This window comes from Podarcis filfolensis (assembly GCF_964270895.1).
Source record: "Podarcis filfolensis genome assembly, chromosome: 13".
Classification (NCBI taxonomy): Eukaryota; Metazoa; Chordata; class Lepidosauria; order Squamata; family Lacertidae; genus Podarcis; species Podarcis filfolensis.
In genome coordinates this window covers 1607360-1624162 of record NC_139615.1, presented here as the reverse complement: position 1 = coordinate 1624162, position 16803 = coordinate 1607360, and the positions used below count along the sequence as shown (strand labels likewise).

Here is a 16803-nt window from a genome sequence, read left to right as displayed (position 1 = left end):
CAAGCGTAACGTGAGCCAACAGTGTGATGCAGTGGCAAAAAAGGCGAATGCTATTCTCGGCTGCGTCCACAGAAGTCTAGTGTCCAGATCAAGGGAAGGAATAATCCCGCTCTATTCTGCCTTGGTCAGGCCACACCTGGAGTCCTGTGTCCAGTTCTGGGCGCCACAATTTAAGAAGGGTGTTGATAAGTTGGAACGGGTGCAGAGGAGGGCGACCAAGGGTCTGGAAACCAAGCCTGATGAGGAACGGTTGAAGGTGCTGCGGATGTTTAGCCTGGAGGAGATATGAGAGCCAACATCAAATGTCTCAAGGGCTGCCCCATGGAATAGGGTGCAAGCTTCTTTCCTGCTGATCTGGAAGAGAGGACTCGAACCCAGGACATCAGGTTACAAGAAGGGAGATTCCAACAGCAAGAGCTGTTCCCCAGAGGTTCCTGGGGGGCAGTCCTGGTATGGGGTCTCTTGCAGGTAGGGAGAGGGTCCCAATTTGAATCCTCCTGGGGAGGGAGGGCCCATCCCTTCTCCAGTCCTGCCCTACTTTTTCAGGGGTCCTCTGAGCCCCACAGAGCTCAGCGCAAAATCCACCATTTCCCCCCCTTTTTATTTCTTTTTAAATTTAACTTTCGCCCCAACCCTAAAGAAGTCTGGCCCACCGTTTTCGCCTAGGTCAGACAACAGCATCCAGGAAACCAGAAGCCCTGTTCCTCTTTCAGCAAACTCTTTCAGCAGGGGGCCGGTCCACCGTCCCTCAGACCATGTTGGGGGCCGGACTATATTTTGACAAAAATATATGAACGAATTCCTATGCCCCACAAATAACCCAGAGATGCATTTTAAATAAAAGGACACATTCTACTCATGTAAAAACACGCTGATTCCCGGACCGTCCAGGAGCCGGATTGAGAAGGCGATTGGCCACCTGTCAGGGGTGCTGTAGCTGAGGTTCCTGCATCGCACGGGGTTGGGCTGGATGACCCTCGGGGGTCCCATTTCAACACTATAAAACACAGTTTCAATCGTTACTCTGCCAAAAGGATTTGATTTGCCTGGGGCTTTGGAGATTAAAGCGTTGTCTTCGGGTCCTGTCTTGTTGGGGATATAGCGCCTTGCGGTGAAAACCCCTCTTTAGCAGCTGGGCGGACCTAAAAAAGTGCCGCCGCACAAGTTAAGGCAGCTCCCCGTGAAAAGGCTGCGAGATTCTTGAATTGAGGGATATATATATATATATATACACACACATTTATTTACACACACCCCTGCCAAAAAGGCAGCCGTACTGTGTATTTTTGGCTCGATGTGATGCAAAGTGAAAAACTGGTTTTGTAGAGGAAGAAGGCAGGATTCAGTCACTACATTGCTATGATGAATTTCTCTTTTCTCCTCCATTGAACTGTGGACTTGGAAGGGGCACCCCAGCGGTCATCTAGCCCAACCCCACGCTGCGATGCAGGAATCGCAGCCGAAGAATCGAACTTGAGGAGAGCCGGCCGCCTTCCACCGCTTCCCAACGGCCTTCGCCCTCATGAAATCCTTCCTGACGTTTAATAATAATAATAATAATAATAATTTTTATTTATATCCTGCCCTCCCCAGCCGAAGCTGGGCTCAGGGTGGCTAACAACAACACAACAGTACAACAGTTTAGTTTTAATCTTTATTATTATTATTATTATTGACTTTTAAAAAATTATACAGACAGCAAAAGAAGTCTAAATTAACATTGCCTTCTACTGACAAGAAATAATAATAACTATTACAATAATGAAAATACTAAAAGTACATTCACTTCCCCTTTTAAACTTCTATTCTGGTTACCATATATTACTATTCTGTAAGAATCTATTATATCCTTTGCTGTCCAATATTTTATTTTATTCCCCAAATTCAACCTAACCCTCCCCTTCTCCCCGCTGCTTTCCTACACCTGTGTGAGATCTTCCCATCACCATATATATTTTTCTAGTTGCTTCGATAAAACACAGTAACTTGAAAACCGTTGAATTATCCTTCTTTTGTCCTTACGCTCTTAACAATTGCCTATTAAGAGTTCTGCTTTAACACCATATTTCTCCATGTATTCCCCTACGCATTCCCATTCGGTATAGAACTTTTGATTTTTTGAATTTTTGATTGCTGCTGCCATTTTTGCCTGAATTTTGCCATAATCTTCCTTATTGCCTTTCGCGCCAGTGGGAGCAAGGATTCGAACCCAGCTCCATCCTACTTTTAAGGAGTCGGGTGGAAAACATCAGCCCCTCGTATCTCATTTCTCCCTGCAAAATGTGTGTGGATTTCTGGGATGTGGAAGGGAAGGGAGCAGCTGGCGGCGGCTGGACCCCGGTGTTGACAGAAGGCGGCAGCTGGGTGGGTTACCTGATCCCCAAGGAAAGGGGGGAGCCAGAGATCTGGGAAAGGGGAGATGAGGGGAGGAGAAGGGAGCCGTGTCCAGGGACCTGTGGGAACAGCCCCCTCCAGCTGCCCTCACGCAGGGGGCAGGCCAGAAAATAGGGTTACGGTCCCAGAGGAAGCGTGCAGACTTCCAGGTCACACAGGAGTCTTTTCCAAGCGCGGCGTTCTGCCTTATCCGGCGCGCGCTATTTATTTGCTTCGTAAAATTTTCACACTCTGCTTGATTGCGAAAAAAGACCTGGAAGCAGTTCACGAAAAATATAAAAGCCGTAAAATAATAACGGCCATTTAAAACTTTTTGAAAGTTAACTATAGACTAAAAAAAAACAGGCTGGAACTTGTGCCAGTTTTCTAAGCGTCTGGGTTGGCATGTCTAAACCCAAAACGACTCCAGCGGGTGCAGAGAAGTGTAGAGTGCAGGCACCTGCTTGGTTTCATGAGGCAGGGAGTTCCAAAGTTCAGGTGCTGCCCCAGTAAGCAGTCAAGTTTTTCAAGCGGTCTGTGGTTCTAATTTTTTGAAATATGGTAACTGAAAATTTTCAAGGGAAAAAACGAAGTAAAAAGGAAACCGCTCTCCTGATTCTTAAATACACAAACGAAGGGGGGAAAGTTGCCACAAGCTCCGTTTTGGATGCTCGGGGGTGCCTCTGAGCACGTGCAGAGTGCAGCTCTCTGGGCTGCCATGTCGTACGTGCTCCTAGGCATGTTTCCTGCTTGAAAAACGAAAAACACGCAAGCGTTTTATTTCTGGCTCCTCCGAAACGGCTGCTAATAAGCAAGCCTTTGTACCCGGCTGCAGACATGGCATTGCAACCTTTCCGCTGTGAAGCAGCCAATTCGGGGCATTTTCTGTGCCTGAAATGCAAACAGTTAGACTCTGCTGGTGATGCCAGCATTAAACCCAAAAGCCGCAAGAGAGGGGGGAACTGGACATTTTTGGTCGTCTCGTGCCAAAACTGGGTACTGTATGGTCGGAGGAGGTTTGGGAAAAACTCAAAGGATGGAAGGAGATGGTTGCAGCATTTTGGAGCTTTTTGGAGATAAAAGTTTAGAAAATAATGGCTGGCACAGAATAAGAGGGCAAGGTTTTTTCTCTCTCTCCATCACACTAGTACTGGTGGGCAGTCAGCGACGCTGAATTCTGGGAGATTCTGGATGGAAGTCCTCCTTCACGCAATTCGTAGTTGGACGGCGGAACTCCCTGCCACATGAGGCAGCGATGGCCAGCAAGGATTTAAAAGGGGATTGGGCAAATTCGCAGAGGGGGAGAGGGCAGCTGATGGCAGCCAGACATGATAGTTGTTCTGTGCCTCCATGGATAGAGGCGGCAGTACTTATGGATAGCACAGGAAGCTGGACTTGATGTGCCCTCGGCCTGATCCTGCAGGACCTTCTTAGGAGCGCAGAAATGTCACAAGCTTTTGAGTGCAACAGGGCTCTTTGTCAGACAGGATGTTATGTGTAGGACAGGCACGCATCACAAAATAAAATAAAAACACTAAAAAAAAGGACACAGATTTGTGTTTGCAGGTATAAGAAGCACATTTAGAAATAATTGCCTGCATTGCAAGGGGGTTGGACTAGATGACCTTTGGAGGCGCCCTTCCAAGTCTACATTTCTCTGATTCCATGAGTATCTTTTTTGTCATCAAAATGCCTGGTTTAAATAGAATGGCTTTAAAGCAGGCACCCCCAAACTCGGCCCGCCAGCTGTTTTGGGACTACAACTCCCATCATACCTAGCTAACAGGACAAGTGGTCAGGGATGATGGGAGTTGTAGTCCCAATACAGCTGGAGGGTCAAGTTTGGCCATGCCTGGTTTAAACCCACCCTGAAAAGTGAGCGACGTGGGAGACAGATGCTCCTCACAAGCAGGGAGCCACCACCAAGAAGGCCCCGTCGTGGGACACCACCACCACTCTGGAGTCCCTTACAGTTTCAGAGTATGGAGGAACAGCCGTGAATAATATTCCAGGGCACATGAATACTCCTCTGTACACCGTGAGCGGTTTAGAGTCCAGCAGGGGTTAATTGGGGGTTGACCCCACAGATATGGGTCGATTTGGCTGCTCATGGAATGCCTCTCTGTCCTTACTCACTTTTCTGGAGGCATTTAAAGACGTTTCTTCTCCAACCAATTTTCAATAAATTGTTACTCCTGCCCACCCAGCCATTATGCATGCCAGAGTATTTTTTCTTTTAGAGTTCTGCTGCATCATTCCTCTTTTTGAAGGACGCTAGTCTGCCTGGCATGCTCTGGTCCATGGGCTCACGAAGAGTCAGACACGACTAAACGACAAGCCTAAGAAACCCCACAAAGAAAAAATCCTGGGAGTTGTAGTTCAAGGGGTGCTGGGAACTGTAGCACTGCGTGGGGGAAAGAACTTCAGTCCCCAGCTCTGAGCTGCAAAAAAATCCTCTGGGCTCCAGCAACCAATCCAATGCTGCCCCCTGCTGGCCACCACCCCATATTGCCTCCTGTGGGATTGACGTCTCCCCATTAGAAATTTGTGACCATTTCGGGCAGGGGTCAGCAAACTTTTTCAGCAGGGGGCCGGTCCACTGTCCCTCAGACCTTGTGGGGAGCCGGACTATATTTTTTGGGGGGAAATGAACGAATTCCTATGCCCCACAAATAACCCAGAGATTCGTTTTAAATAAAAGTACACATTCTAAAAAATATATTTAAAAACATGTAAAAACACGGTGATTCCCAGACCATCCGCGGGCTGGATTGAGGTGGTGATTGGGCCTGATCCGGCCCCCAGGCCTTAGGTTGCCTACCCATGACCTACGGACAAAGGAGGAACCGCCCTTCCCTTTATAGTGGCCTAAGATGCGCCCCAGAACCTAGGAGTCTAAGATAGACTGCCCCTGGCACTGGAGGCTCCATAAGGTCACCCAAACAGCTGTGCTGCTGGATCAGGCCATCGCAGGAGCCAACTCCTAGGGGCTGAGGTCCCTATAAAATATTTGCAGGGTCCAGGCCCCCCAGTAAAAACTCACCAAACTTTGATTTCCTAAAAAATATAAAGCTCACATCACCATTCCTGGCTGTGCCCACGCCCAGGCCTCCCAATATTTTATTCAAGTTGGTACCCCTGGTGCCCATCTAGCGTTGTGTTCTCACAATGGCCAACCAAGTGGGAAACCCGCAAGCAAGATCCGGGTGCGAGCAGTAGCTACCCCGGCCACTAGCCATTGATGCACGTGCAGAGTGCCTCACTCAACCCTCGATATTTAGGGACTGGGGGTTTTCCAGATCCGCAGGTGTCCCTAAGGGCTTGGCACGAGGTGGGCTGGGATAAATGTGTGGGGGGTGTCTTTCTCTCCCCCCCTTTATGGTTTCCTCCTGGGTCGCCCGGCAACACTGGGATGGTGGTTCTGGAACCAGGATCAGAACCCAGGAGTTTTGCATCCTCCCGGGCCAGACAATGGCTTTGTGGGCCTTGGGTCTTCTGATGAACAGCAGCTTGTGGGGCATCAGTGGGGTGCAGCGGCCCCGGTGGTACTACGGGGGCATGGACTTCCCTTTCGGGGTGACTTTAGCCACCTCCCCGTCGATGCTGGGCTTCCCCTTCAGCCCTCAGCCGCTGCTTTACTACTGGTACTGGGTCATCATCGGCATTTTAGCCATTATGACTATCTCCGCAATCGTCCACTTCACCAAACAATTTCTCCGGGCCCAGAAGGTATTTTGGGGTAGTGGGTTATTTATTGGGGGGGGCAGAGAGAGAGAGAAGGCAGAAACTAATCACACAGCCCCTGGAGAATCTCCTCCTGTCCCAAGTTTTTTTCCCAAGCAATCTGAGACTATGCCTGCCTGAAGCTCACCTCTCCCGCGCCCATTTCACACCTCTCCTGGTTCTGGGAGACGCCAAAAAGAGGGGAGCTTATTGTAGCAGAAGCAGTAGACGACACCCATGATACCTTTAGGCGCCAGGCAAAATCTGACGGACACCTGTTTAAATGTGTTATTGGCTGTTTCTTATTTTTAAACATGTATTTTTTGTGGGGTGTTTTATATCACGAACCGCCCCAAGATCTGCAAATGAAGGGCAGTTTTTAAATTTAATAAATAACAACGCCAAGCACGACTTTTGGTTCAGCAGCATCTGGCAGGCCAAAGGTTCCACACACCTGTTGACTTCTACTGACAAAACTGGAGAGAGGCAGTATGGTGTAGTGGTTACGGACCTGGAATAGGACCTGGGAGACCAGGGTTTCCCACACACACACACCTTGAAATTTGTTGGGGGGGCAGAGGTGGTAGCCCTGGGCTAGCCGCTGTCTCTCAGCCAAACCCACACCATGGAGGAATTGGCGTGGGCCTGCGGAACTCCCTGCCTCATGATTCCCAGATGCCTTGGGAAACGCTTTCTGTCTCTCTCTCCTCCTGGGGGTCATTCCAGCGATAAAGGGAGGAAGCAAGAGGTTGCTCAACGCTCTCTTTCTCCCCTCCTCTCCCCCCAAACTCCCCAATTCGCAGCAGCAAGACAAAAGGGAGCAGTCTCAGCAAGGAGACCCCGAAGAGAAGGCTCTGGTGGAGGTGCTGCACCTGTTGGACGCCGTGATGGAGACCATGTGGCACCACCAGCTCCGCCTGGAGAGGAGGCAGAGGGCAGCTAAGGCTTCCAGCTGAGCTGGGAGGCAGAGAGAGAGAGAACTGGAATAAAACAGACACGAAAACTACACTCTTTTGGCAGCCCGGGAATTACTGTACAGGGCAGGGGTTTGCTTTTGGTTTCATTTTGCACCCTTGTGGCCTAGAGAGGGGGACTCAGACCCCCTTTGCCGTGCTCTGTGTGTCCTGCTCTCTTCCACCAAAGGAAGCCAGCCCATTATAAACGACCTGCACAGGCTGGCAGCAGCTGCTTCGCCCTCCTCCACAGGGCTCCACGTAGGGCATTTTTCCCCAGCTCCACCCAGAGAGGCCCTCAAGATATTGGACCTGGGGGACGTTTGCATGCTAATCGGGTGCTTCCCCACAACTCAATATAGCCCACACTGACTGGCAGCAGCCGTCCCCCCGGATTTCAGACGGGGACATTTCCCTAGCCTGGAAATGCCTCTGGAGACTGGACCTGGGGAACTTCAGGGCGGCCCTTCACGGACTCCAGAACCCACCAGCCCCAGCCAGCTTGGCCCCCTGGGCAAGGAGGAAGATGGGAGTTGTAGCGCACAGGCGACCCACCCCCTGCTGGAGGAAAGAATGGATTAATCCCTGGATGGATTAAAAGAGGATTGGGCAAAACCACTGGAGGAGGAGGGGGCGATGAGAGGCTCATAGCTCTGCTCTTTCCCTTTGGGAACTGCAGGAGGGAGAGAGGGACCATGAGTTCGAATCCTGAGTTTGGTTTTTTTCAGAGGCTCCTAGCCGGCCGCTGTGGGAACAGGAGACTGGACTCGACAGGCCCCCTTTGGCCTGACCATGACTGACCCCACCCCAGGAATTAAATCCTTGTCCAGCCTAGGAGACTGGGGGGGGGGGCTAACCCTTGATATCTCAGAGCCCCCCCCCCAGACTCAAAACTTAAGTTTTCAGGCACACAGGGAATCAGGTCAATTTCACTTTATTAGCCACCCCAAGAAAGGCAACCATCTCTCAGTTGCGTATAAATGGGCAAAGACAAACTCCGAACGAACACACATGCAAAACCTCAAAACACAGAACAACTTTTAAACAAGTATATCCGAAATCTTCCCATTCACCCCGCTAGAGTCCCAGCAGGGCAAATAAGGAGAAGAGTCGTTTGCTAATCTTTTCAAATGAACAAGGGAGGAAGAAACCCAGAACAGACCCCTTTTTCCCTTTGACGTTGGGTAACCGGCCCCACCTAAAACCTGGGGCTCTCCAGCCGTTTTGAACTACAACTCCCAAGAGCGCCCAGCTGGTGGGAGTTGTAGTTCAAAGCAGCTGGAGGGCGCCAAGGCTGCTCTGCGTCCTTCTTTGAGGGCAAGCCCAATAAACGAAGGGTTTCCCATATCTCCAACTGACAACAGTTGTAGTCCTTAAGCAGCCAGAGGTTGCTCTAACCATTGGCCTCGCTCCCCTGCCCCGTATGGCTGCTGCCTAAATGTCTTTCGGTGAGCAGATCCCTAGCTGCAGAAAGGAAAAGGAAAAAGAAAGCCTTATCGCAGCTTGCCCAGACCTGCCTCTACCAGGTGCCTTAAACTACAACTCCCAGGATGGAGGGGGTGTTGGGAGTTGTAGCACAGAGCAGCTGGAAGGCGCCAGATTCCAACTATCCTCCTACCCAAAAACAGAAAGGAAAACATCGTCACGCCAGGATCCTGGGTGCGATTTCAGCCCCCCGCAAAAAGAGCTTTTTTCTTGCGCAAAACCCTTTCCCGCAACGTTATGAAAGAGAAAGAGAGAAATTCACTTGGGGGTGGCTGAGTCAGGAGGGGCAGGCTGTGCCCCCCAAGAACTCACTGTCCATTTGAGGGGTTTAGCGGCGCCAGGCCAGACAGACGGGAGGAGGAGACGCAGGAATCTCCCTTTCACACATGGCTTATGGAACCTGCAGTGCTACGACACTTTGTTGCAGCGCTATGGTAGAATATCCGAGGTCTCCATTTCCCTGAGGCCCTCCATTTCTCCTGGCAAGCAAGGGGAGGGCTGGCATCCATCCTGGCTGGTGCTGTCTGGGAGCTCCATGAGAGCAGAGACTGCCTTGCACTCCAGCTCAGAGAGCCACTGGGTGCGGGCGCCGGCCCTGCGAGGCGGGGAAGCTGGGCGGACGGACATGATGGGCAGCGGGGTCTCCAGCGACAGGCTGCGGAGGACCTGAAGGAAAAGGGAGCAAGGCAAACAGGTGAGGAGCGAGCGTAGCCACTCTCCGGAACTCCCTGCACCACAAAGGCTAAAAAAATAATGTGAGTTTTAACCAGTGGAACTCCCTGCCTCATTATATATACCCCGCCCATCTGGCTGGGCCTCCCCAGCCACTCTGGGTGGCCTCCAACAAAATACAGTGGTACCTCGGGTTACAGACGCTTCAGGTTACAGACGCTTCAGGTTACACACTCCGCTAACCCAGAAATAGTACCTCGGGTTAAGAACTTTGCTTCAGGATGAGAACAGAAACTGTGCTCCAGCGGCGTGGCGGCAGCAGGAGGCCCCATTAGCTAAAGTGGTGCTTCAGGTTAAGAACAGTTTCAGGTTAAGAACGGACCTCCGGAACGAATTAAGTCTTAACCCGAGGTACCACTGTATTAAAATACCGTAATACAACAAACATTAAAAGCTTCCCTAAACAGGGCTGCCTTCAGATGTCTTCTAAAAGTCAGATAGTTGTTTATTTCCTTGACATCTCATGGGAGGGGTGTTCCACAGTGCAGGTGCCACCACCAAGAAGGCCCTCTGCCTGGTTCCATGTAACTTGGCTTCTCGCAGGGAGGGAACTGCCAGAAGGCCCTCGGAGCTGGACCTCAGTGTCCAGGCTGGACGATGGGGGTGGAGACGCTCTTTCAGGTATACAGGACCAAGGCCGTTTAGGGCTTTCAAGGTCAGCACCAACACTTTGAATTGTGCTCGAAAACGTACTGGGAGCCAATGTAGATCTTTCAAGACCGGTGTTATGTGGTCTCGGCAGCCGCTCCCAGTCACCAGTCTGGATGCCGCATTCTGGATTAGTTGTAGTTTCTGGGTCACCTTCAAAGGTAGCCCCAGGTAGAGCGCATTGCAGTAGTCCAAGCGGGAGATAACCAGAGCATGCGCCACTCTGGCGAGACAAGTCTGTGGGCAGGGAGGGCCTCATCCTCCGTCCCAGATGGAGCTGGTAGACAGCTGCCCTGGACACAGAACTGACCTGCGCCTCCATGGACAGCGGTGAGTCCAGAATGACTCCCAGGCTGCACACCTGGTCCTTCGGGGGCACAGTTGCCCCATTCAGGACCAGGGAGTCCCCCACACCTGCCCGCCCCCGTCCCCCCAAAACAGGATTCAACCTCAATCTGTTAGCCACCATCCAACCTCCAACCGTCTCCAGACAATCACACACGATTCTTGCTCCTAAAGGTTTCCCACACCCTACATCAATTCCTACATTGAAACGCGTAATTTTTCAAAGCTTTTTCAAAGACCACTTACTTCCTGGGTGGAAACAGAAAGACAGTTGTAGATCCGATGTCCTGGTGGCATCGTTGGGTCGGTGTAGAAGAAACCGCTGCAGTCCACGGCGGGGAGAGGTGCTTCAAAGGGAGAAAGGGGAGACACGCAGGCAGAAGGTGAGACCGACCGGCGCCAGATCTGGTGGGAATTTTGGTCCCCAGAAGTCGTTGGACTACAACTCCCATCATCCACGACAACTGAACTCAGCTGACTCAGAAGGATGGGAGTTGTTGTCTGTTCAACATCTGGGGGCGCAAGGTTGAAGGACTCCGAACGGAGCAGCCTGCTCCAACCTCGAGTCGCCAGATGTTGTGGGACTACAACTCCCATCGCCTGTGTCCGCTGATCCTTGCTGGCTAGGTGCAATATGGGTGTTGTAGTCCAACATAAGAGCAGGGCAATGGCCCATCTGACTAGCATCCATTGAAAGACCCCTTTTAAAGCCATCTGGGTCGGTGGCAAATCCCTGGCTCCTGTGGCAGGGAGTTCCACAGATTAACTGTGCAACAGAAGGACTTTCTTTCATCTGTGCTGAATCTTCCAACTTTCGGCTTCCCTTGGAAGTCCATTGAGTTCTAGTTTTAGCTTCCCCCCATATGTCAGGCGTCGTTTTGCAAACACTAAAAATCCGGCCCCCCTCCACGCTGCAATCTTTCCTCGTAGGGGAGCCCTCCATCCTTTAGCCCACAGAGAGAGCAGACTCCCCTCTGTCTTCCCCATGCTGCTTACTGGCTCTGGGTTCGAGTTCCGAGGGCGAGGCGCCTTGTTCTGCAGCTGCAGCTGGGGAGGAGCGCCTGCAGGTGGAGACAGCAGTGTAGAACGACTGGAAAGAAGGATGGGAGAGTGTCCGGAAGCGGAACCTGGACACCTGCTGGGAAAGACATCAAGCAGAGATGAGTGTGACCCCCAACTACATACATACAGCCATGTTCAACGCCCCAAGCCCTGGCAGCGGGTTGGACTAGATGAACGACCACCTGCCAGGGATTCTTTAGCTGCCATTCCTGCATTGCAGAGGGTCAGGCTGGATGACCTTTGGGAGTCCCGATTCTACGATTCCGTGAAAATCCGGCAGCTATGGGCGTGATTATGAGCTATAAGCAATGGAGGGAGGGAAGGGATATGATCCACAGGACCTTTGGACAAAAGCCAGTTGCCTTTTATTCGGGATTCATCACAAAGCAGAGGCCCTCCAGATGTTTTGAGACACAGAGCCCACGCCCTGCCATCCAGCACAGCTGGACACCCATGAGATCCAGCATCATAGAGCTGGGCTGCCCTTAAGGGGCCGTTGGGAGTTGTAGTTTGCAACAGCTGCGGAGCGCCGGGTCAAAAGCAGGCTGATATATGCAATTATATGCCACTGGAAAATAAAAGACAGAAAGCCAGCCCAGGGGCAGATATAACAATGCCTCCCAGTAAAACGTTTGCAGTGATTTATTCGTGGCAGGGGCTTGGTCTAGAGGACCTTTTAGGTTCCCCCTTTAGGTGCCATTCTATGTTCTGTGGACAAGGCAGGCGCCGAGCCGAGAGGCCTCCAAAGCCGTTCGGCCCTAGCGTAAGTGAGGGAGGGTGTTTGAGCATGTGCAGAGGATTTTTGGAGGCAGGTTGGGTGCCCCCCACCTCTGAAGAAATAGCAAGAGCCCCCCCTGGGACTGAAGCCCCACCCCATCCCGAAACGCACCTGCTGTGTACGCCAGTTTGTTATGCAGACGGCTCTTGTATCCTGCACCCAGTGGGAGAGGGGGGTCTCCCAAGGCGGGGTCTCTCTGCCCCAAGGCTTGAGGTCCACCCTGCAGCTGCTCCTGAGCCCTAAAAACGCCCGTTCAAGAAATAAAAGTGACAGGCACGTCGAAAAGTTAAGTTTCAGGAAAGACAGAGAAGCTACGGGGCAGAAATGTCCGAAATCACACATGGCACGGGGAGCACGGACAGAGAAAAGCTTTGCTCCTCCTCCTAACACCAGAACTTGACCAGGCTGACGATTAAAAAGAAAGTTATTCATCAAACTGTGGAACTCCCTGCCACAGGATACAGCAATGGGCACCGACCTGGATGGCTGCAGAGCAGACACTGCCCACCTCCACCGTAAAGGGAGCCCTACAATGCTAGGACTCAATGAACCTGGCACCATGCAGATTCTTTTTTTTGGTGGCAACATCTGGAGGGCAGGAAAATGGCCAGGGTTGCGCTACAGCTGCCAGCCCACAGGATTCAAGGACCTCCGAAGGAAGTGCGGCAGCTTCTCCCCGTCATCTGGAGCCCCGTCCCGACCCCTCTGCCCCCCTGACTCACCTGGCGAACACCGCTCCTGCACGGCGTACGGGGCGAAAAGGCGTCGGCGGCAGTGCTGGGATCCCGGATGGCGCGCTTTTGGCTGGAAGCAAGAGGCCGGATCCTGACCCCTGTGGAAATTTTGGGCATGTGGGGTCCAGTTCTTGGAAAGAGGAAGGGGCACTGCCCTCTGTCTCCATCACGGCCTTGGCGTTCTCGCCAGAAAAGGCAGTTCACACACAAAAAAACCCTCGTGGCACGTTGAGGAATTGCTCTGTTAAATGACTATAACCCCAAATCAATTATCTATCTATCCCATTTCTAGACCCATGAGCTGACATGGTTCTTTCCCTCCATCGTTTACTTAAGGTGCATGAATAATCATAGTTTAGAGGGCCCTAAGGAAGTCAGACTATCCTCCGCCAGGGCAGGGCCTTCTCAGTGGTGGCTCCAACCTGGTGGAATGCTCTGTCCCAGGAGACCAGGGGCCTGCAGGATTTAACCTCCTTCCGCAGGGCCTGTAAGACAGAGCTATTCCGCCTGGCTTTCAATCTGAACTTAGCCTGATCTTTTATTCCCCTTCCTTCCCTTTTTATGAAGATCACCCACTTTGGGATCCCACAGCTAATTCTCCCCTGGTCTCCTCACTGGCCCAAATAGGACTCATTTAATCTAATGTTTATTGGATGGATTTCCCCCCTAAATTGATTTTTGAATTCTGAATTTATTGTTATTCACCTTTTATACTGTATTTTATGCTGTTGGTTTTTTTTGGCATCAATTAAGTGTTTTAAATTTGCTGTTAGCCGCCCTGAGCCTGGTTTTCTGAACCGGGAAGGGTGGGGTATAAATAAAAAATTATTCTTATTTATTATCCTTACAACAACCTTGTGAGGAAGGTGGTGACTGGCCCCTCAAGTGACTAAACGGGGATTCGAGGTCCTGGACCCTAACCACTATGCCATGCTGGGTTTGGGGTAACAGAACAGGACACCCATTCAAAAGGCCTGGTGCAAATTAAAAAAACAACACACCATTTTAAAATAAAGGGATATTTAAAAGCCTCACTGGGTCATTGTTGTTTTTTTACATGAAGCCACAACACCAGTGAGTGGCCTAGTGGTTAGAGCGCGGGATCAGGACCTTGGGGAGACCAGGGTTCAAATCTCCCCACTAGGCCACAAACCTGCCCTACCTCACAGGGTTGTCGGGAATTAAATGAGGACTATTGCCCTGGAGAAAGGAGGCTTCAAATTCTTGAGGAAGGGGAGGGAATGGTGTCTGTTTATAAATCTAACCAGTGTTTTTTTCTGGGGAGACGAAGGGGTACGCATCCCCCTAAACATTTTGTGAATCTTTGTACTTTTGTCCATTTACTGTATTTATTTCCCCCAGTTTGAACTATAAAATAGTGATTTTCTCGAGTCAATATGAGAGTACACCTAAACATTTTTGTTTTAAAGGGGGGGAAAAAAGCACTGAATGTAATGAATAATTAGGAATGTGACTCCAGTTATGCGCAATTTGCAGCCAGGACCCTTCAGGGTTCAGCGTGACCGGCAAACTAGAATTCCCGCTGCGCCCAACACCCCCCACCGAAAGGGTGCTGCGTTTTGTAGGGGAAGATATAATTGTATTTGAAGCACACACAGATGTAAGACCACTTATGATTCCCACCCAAGTCTGCTTTCCAAAAAGCCCCCTCTGGCGACTCCCTATTAATTCAACACCCGCAGTCCCTGCCCCAGAGAGACTACAAACCCCAAACAACAGAATCCAAGAAGTCTTATATTCCGCAGGCCCCAAAGCGTCACTCACTGTTCCCCGAACTCCTGGGTTTCTTCAGTGTGCGAATCCTCGCTGCTGCCGTCTGAGCTGGAGTCACTATCTCCCTCCTCCTCCTCCTCCTCTTCTTCTTCTTCTTCTTCCTCCTCCTCCTCCTCTTCATCATCTTCATCTTCTGTCTCCCAGAGCTCATGCCGGGGGTCCGAGTCGTCAAACATCTCTTGCAAAACCTGCAAAAGGAGGAAGGGAAAAGTCCTCACAGCAGAAAATGAAAACCTGTTGGGTCTTTCTCTGCCAGGAGACCTTGGCAATGGCCCCACTTGCTGGGGGCAGGGAGGTGGGGTGTGAAACAGGAGCCAAGCTGCCCCCCCTCCAGGGTGGGACAGGGACCCCCCCTTTTTTTGCAAGGCTTGGATAGTCCTAGATTGAGAAGGGGATTTGTGGACCTCAGCCAGCCTCCTAAAAAAATACCCACCTCCTCCCTTTGCCTGGGGAGAGAGGACTTCCATCAGGGGGTCAAGGGGGCACCCTATATAGGAGGAGTGGGGGGGCGTGGGGGGAGCCCTGCCCACCTGAGCTGCCCTTTTTGCCAGGGGGCATCATCCACAGCTACTTGGAGAGGCAATCTCATTCCTGGCCTGAAAGAGGATTTATCTCCTTCTTCTGGGTACCAAATAATCCCTCTTTGTGTTTTCAATCCCAGAGGAAGAGGGACATTTAGGGCAGGATTAAACCTGGGTTTGGGTGGGTGCCCTGGGGCTTGATCCTGCTGCTTGATATGCTCCTAGGTTGCAAGGGGGGGGCGCCAGGGGTTGCTCAATTCTCCAGGAAAATAAAATTAAAACCGCTGGGGATGAGAATCACAGCCACCCACAAGCAAATCTTCATTTCCTGCGAAGATTCTCCCTCTTTCTAAATATTATATAGACCTGCTTTTAAACAGATTTGTCATTTGGGGTGGGGTTGTTTTTAAAAATCATCTCACCTGTCAATTGGGTTGAGAAGGCAGCTAATAAATCAGCGATCGTAGAATTGCAGAGTTGGAAGGGACACTTCCCCAGCCAAGGGTCATCCAGCCCAACCCCCTATTTTCCCCCTAGGTGAGACTTGAACCCACAGCCTTAAGGACTGAGAGTCCCATGCTCTACTTGAAAAGAGCTATCCCTAGGATGCTGGTGGTGATCACAAGAAGATATTTAGATTTTTAAACATGCGGGGTGTGGGGGGGGTCTGAGTTTGAATCCCCAACTCAGCCATAAAACTCACTGGATGTGAATTTGGGGGGCCCTTCGTTGCTTCTCAGCCTAACCTACCTCACAAGGTTGTCGTGGGGGAATTGAGGAGGTGGGGAGAAGCAGGCAGGTGACCCAGAGCCCTGCGGAGAGAAAGGTGGGGTGTGAACATTCAATAAATACATCCATAAAACAAAAATAAACTGTGGGCGCGAACAAATTCCCCTCTGCCTGAATCCTAGAGGTTTCTCAAGGCAGGATGCGACCTCAATAGGCGCTGCGCAGCTTGGCTTGACCAGAGCTGGGTGCTCCTCTAACCTGACGTTGGTAATTTGGGGAGGGGGCCCGGAAGAGCAGGACTGCAGGCCAAGACCACCACCCCCTTGGGGACACCACATCTGTAGGACGGGATATTTCTAAGGTACTCAGAAATGGAAGCATTAAAGCACCCCTTCTGTTGCAAAATAAAGGTATTTCTGGAATTACTCAATGGGATAAATATTTAAGCCTATAGTGAATTCTCAAAATAACAGGCCCTTTCTACTATGGGGAGAGTGGAGGGGGGTCACTAAAAGAGAATGAGGAATGCATTGTTTTCTAAGAAAAACCCCTTAAAATCACAAAGAGCCTCTGAAATAATAATAATAAGAGAAATGGAGGCACTGTTTGCGCAAAAGTTGAAGCCCCCCCTTCAACTCACACCTCTCCCACTTCCAGGTTCTGCTTCTTCCTTCCGCAGCTGAGAACCTTCTCAATTTTTAAATCATTCTCTGCACAAGGGCCTCATTAGGAACAAAGTGGACTCAGCTGGGCCCGACTCTGGGAGCAAATTTCTCCTGCTGCAACGCTTTTGCAGACATCCAGGCTGGCTTTAAAATCCTCCTCCAAAGTGGGTGGGGTGGGAAGTTCCTTTCTCTGTCTCCCTCTGTCCCCCACAACACTCCAGAGCTCAATTATATTATTTGTGTATTTCAAATGCTCAACAC

General features: G+C 50.9%; 2 protein-coding genes across 3 annotated transcripts; one reads left to right on the top strand and one right to left on the bottom strand.

The window, feature by feature from the left end:
• Positions 1-5805: 5805 nt before the first annotated feature.
• On the top strand, positions 5806-7102 carry LOC310747636 (uncharacterized protein). Of its 2 annotated transcripts, none has more exons than XM_083582245.1 (2): positions 5806-6102; positions 6903-7102. In XM_083582245.1, the coding sequence occupies exons 1-2, from the start codon at positions 5845-5847 to the stop codon at positions 7050-7052; spliced, it is 408 nt and encodes a 135-aa protein (XP_083438371.1). In that variant the 5' UTR covers positions 5806-5844; the 3' UTR covers positions 7053-7102. The 2 variants fall into 2 exon arrangements, with proteins under 2 accessions (XP_083438371.1, XP_083438370.1); XM_083582244.1 differs by having other exon boundaries at positions 5810-6102; positions 6900-7102.
• A 1563-nt stretch (positions 7103-8665) lies between these two features.
• On the bottom strand, positions 8666-16141 carry SAP25 (Sin3A associated protein 25). The gene is made up of 8 exons (XM_083581176.1): positions 16136-16141; positions 15899-15960; positions 14619-14815; positions 12822-12931; positions 12211-12338; positions 11256-11397; positions 10506-10606; positions 8666-9200 (listed from the first exon to the last, which is right to left on the bottom strand). Exons 3-8 carry the CDS (start codon positions 14801-14803, stop codon positions 8964-8966), a joined length of 903 nt encoding a protein of 300 aa, XP_083437302.1. The 5' UTR covers positions 14804-14815; positions 15899-15960; positions 16136-16141; the 3' UTR covers positions 8666-8963.
• Between the last annotated feature and the right edge of the window lie 662 nt (positions 16142-16803).

Excerpts from the sequence above, each read along its gene's own strand:
- LOC310747636 (XM_083582244.1), top strand. The coding sequence starts at position 5,845 with ATGGCTTTGTGGGCCTTGGGTCTTCTGATGAACAGCAGCTTGTGGGGC. Across the intron at positions 6,103-6,899 it reads AATTTCTCCGGGCCCAGAAG|CAGCAAGACAAAAGGGAGCA; the intron begins GTATTTTGGGGT and ends CCCAATTCGCAG.
- SAP25 (XM_083581176.1), bottom strand. The coding sequence starts at position 14,803 with ATGTTTGACGACTCGGACCCCCGGCATGAGCTCTGGGAGACAGAAGAT. Across the intron at positions 12,932-14,618 it reads ACCCAGGAGTTCGGGGAACA|GGGTCAGGATCCGGCCTCTT; the intron begins GTGAGTGACGCT and ends AAATTTCCACAG. Across the intron at positions 9,201-10,505 it reads TTTCTGTTTCCACCCAGGAA|GTCCTCCGCAGCCTGTCGCT; the intron begins GTAAGTGGTCTT and ends CTTTTCCTTCAG.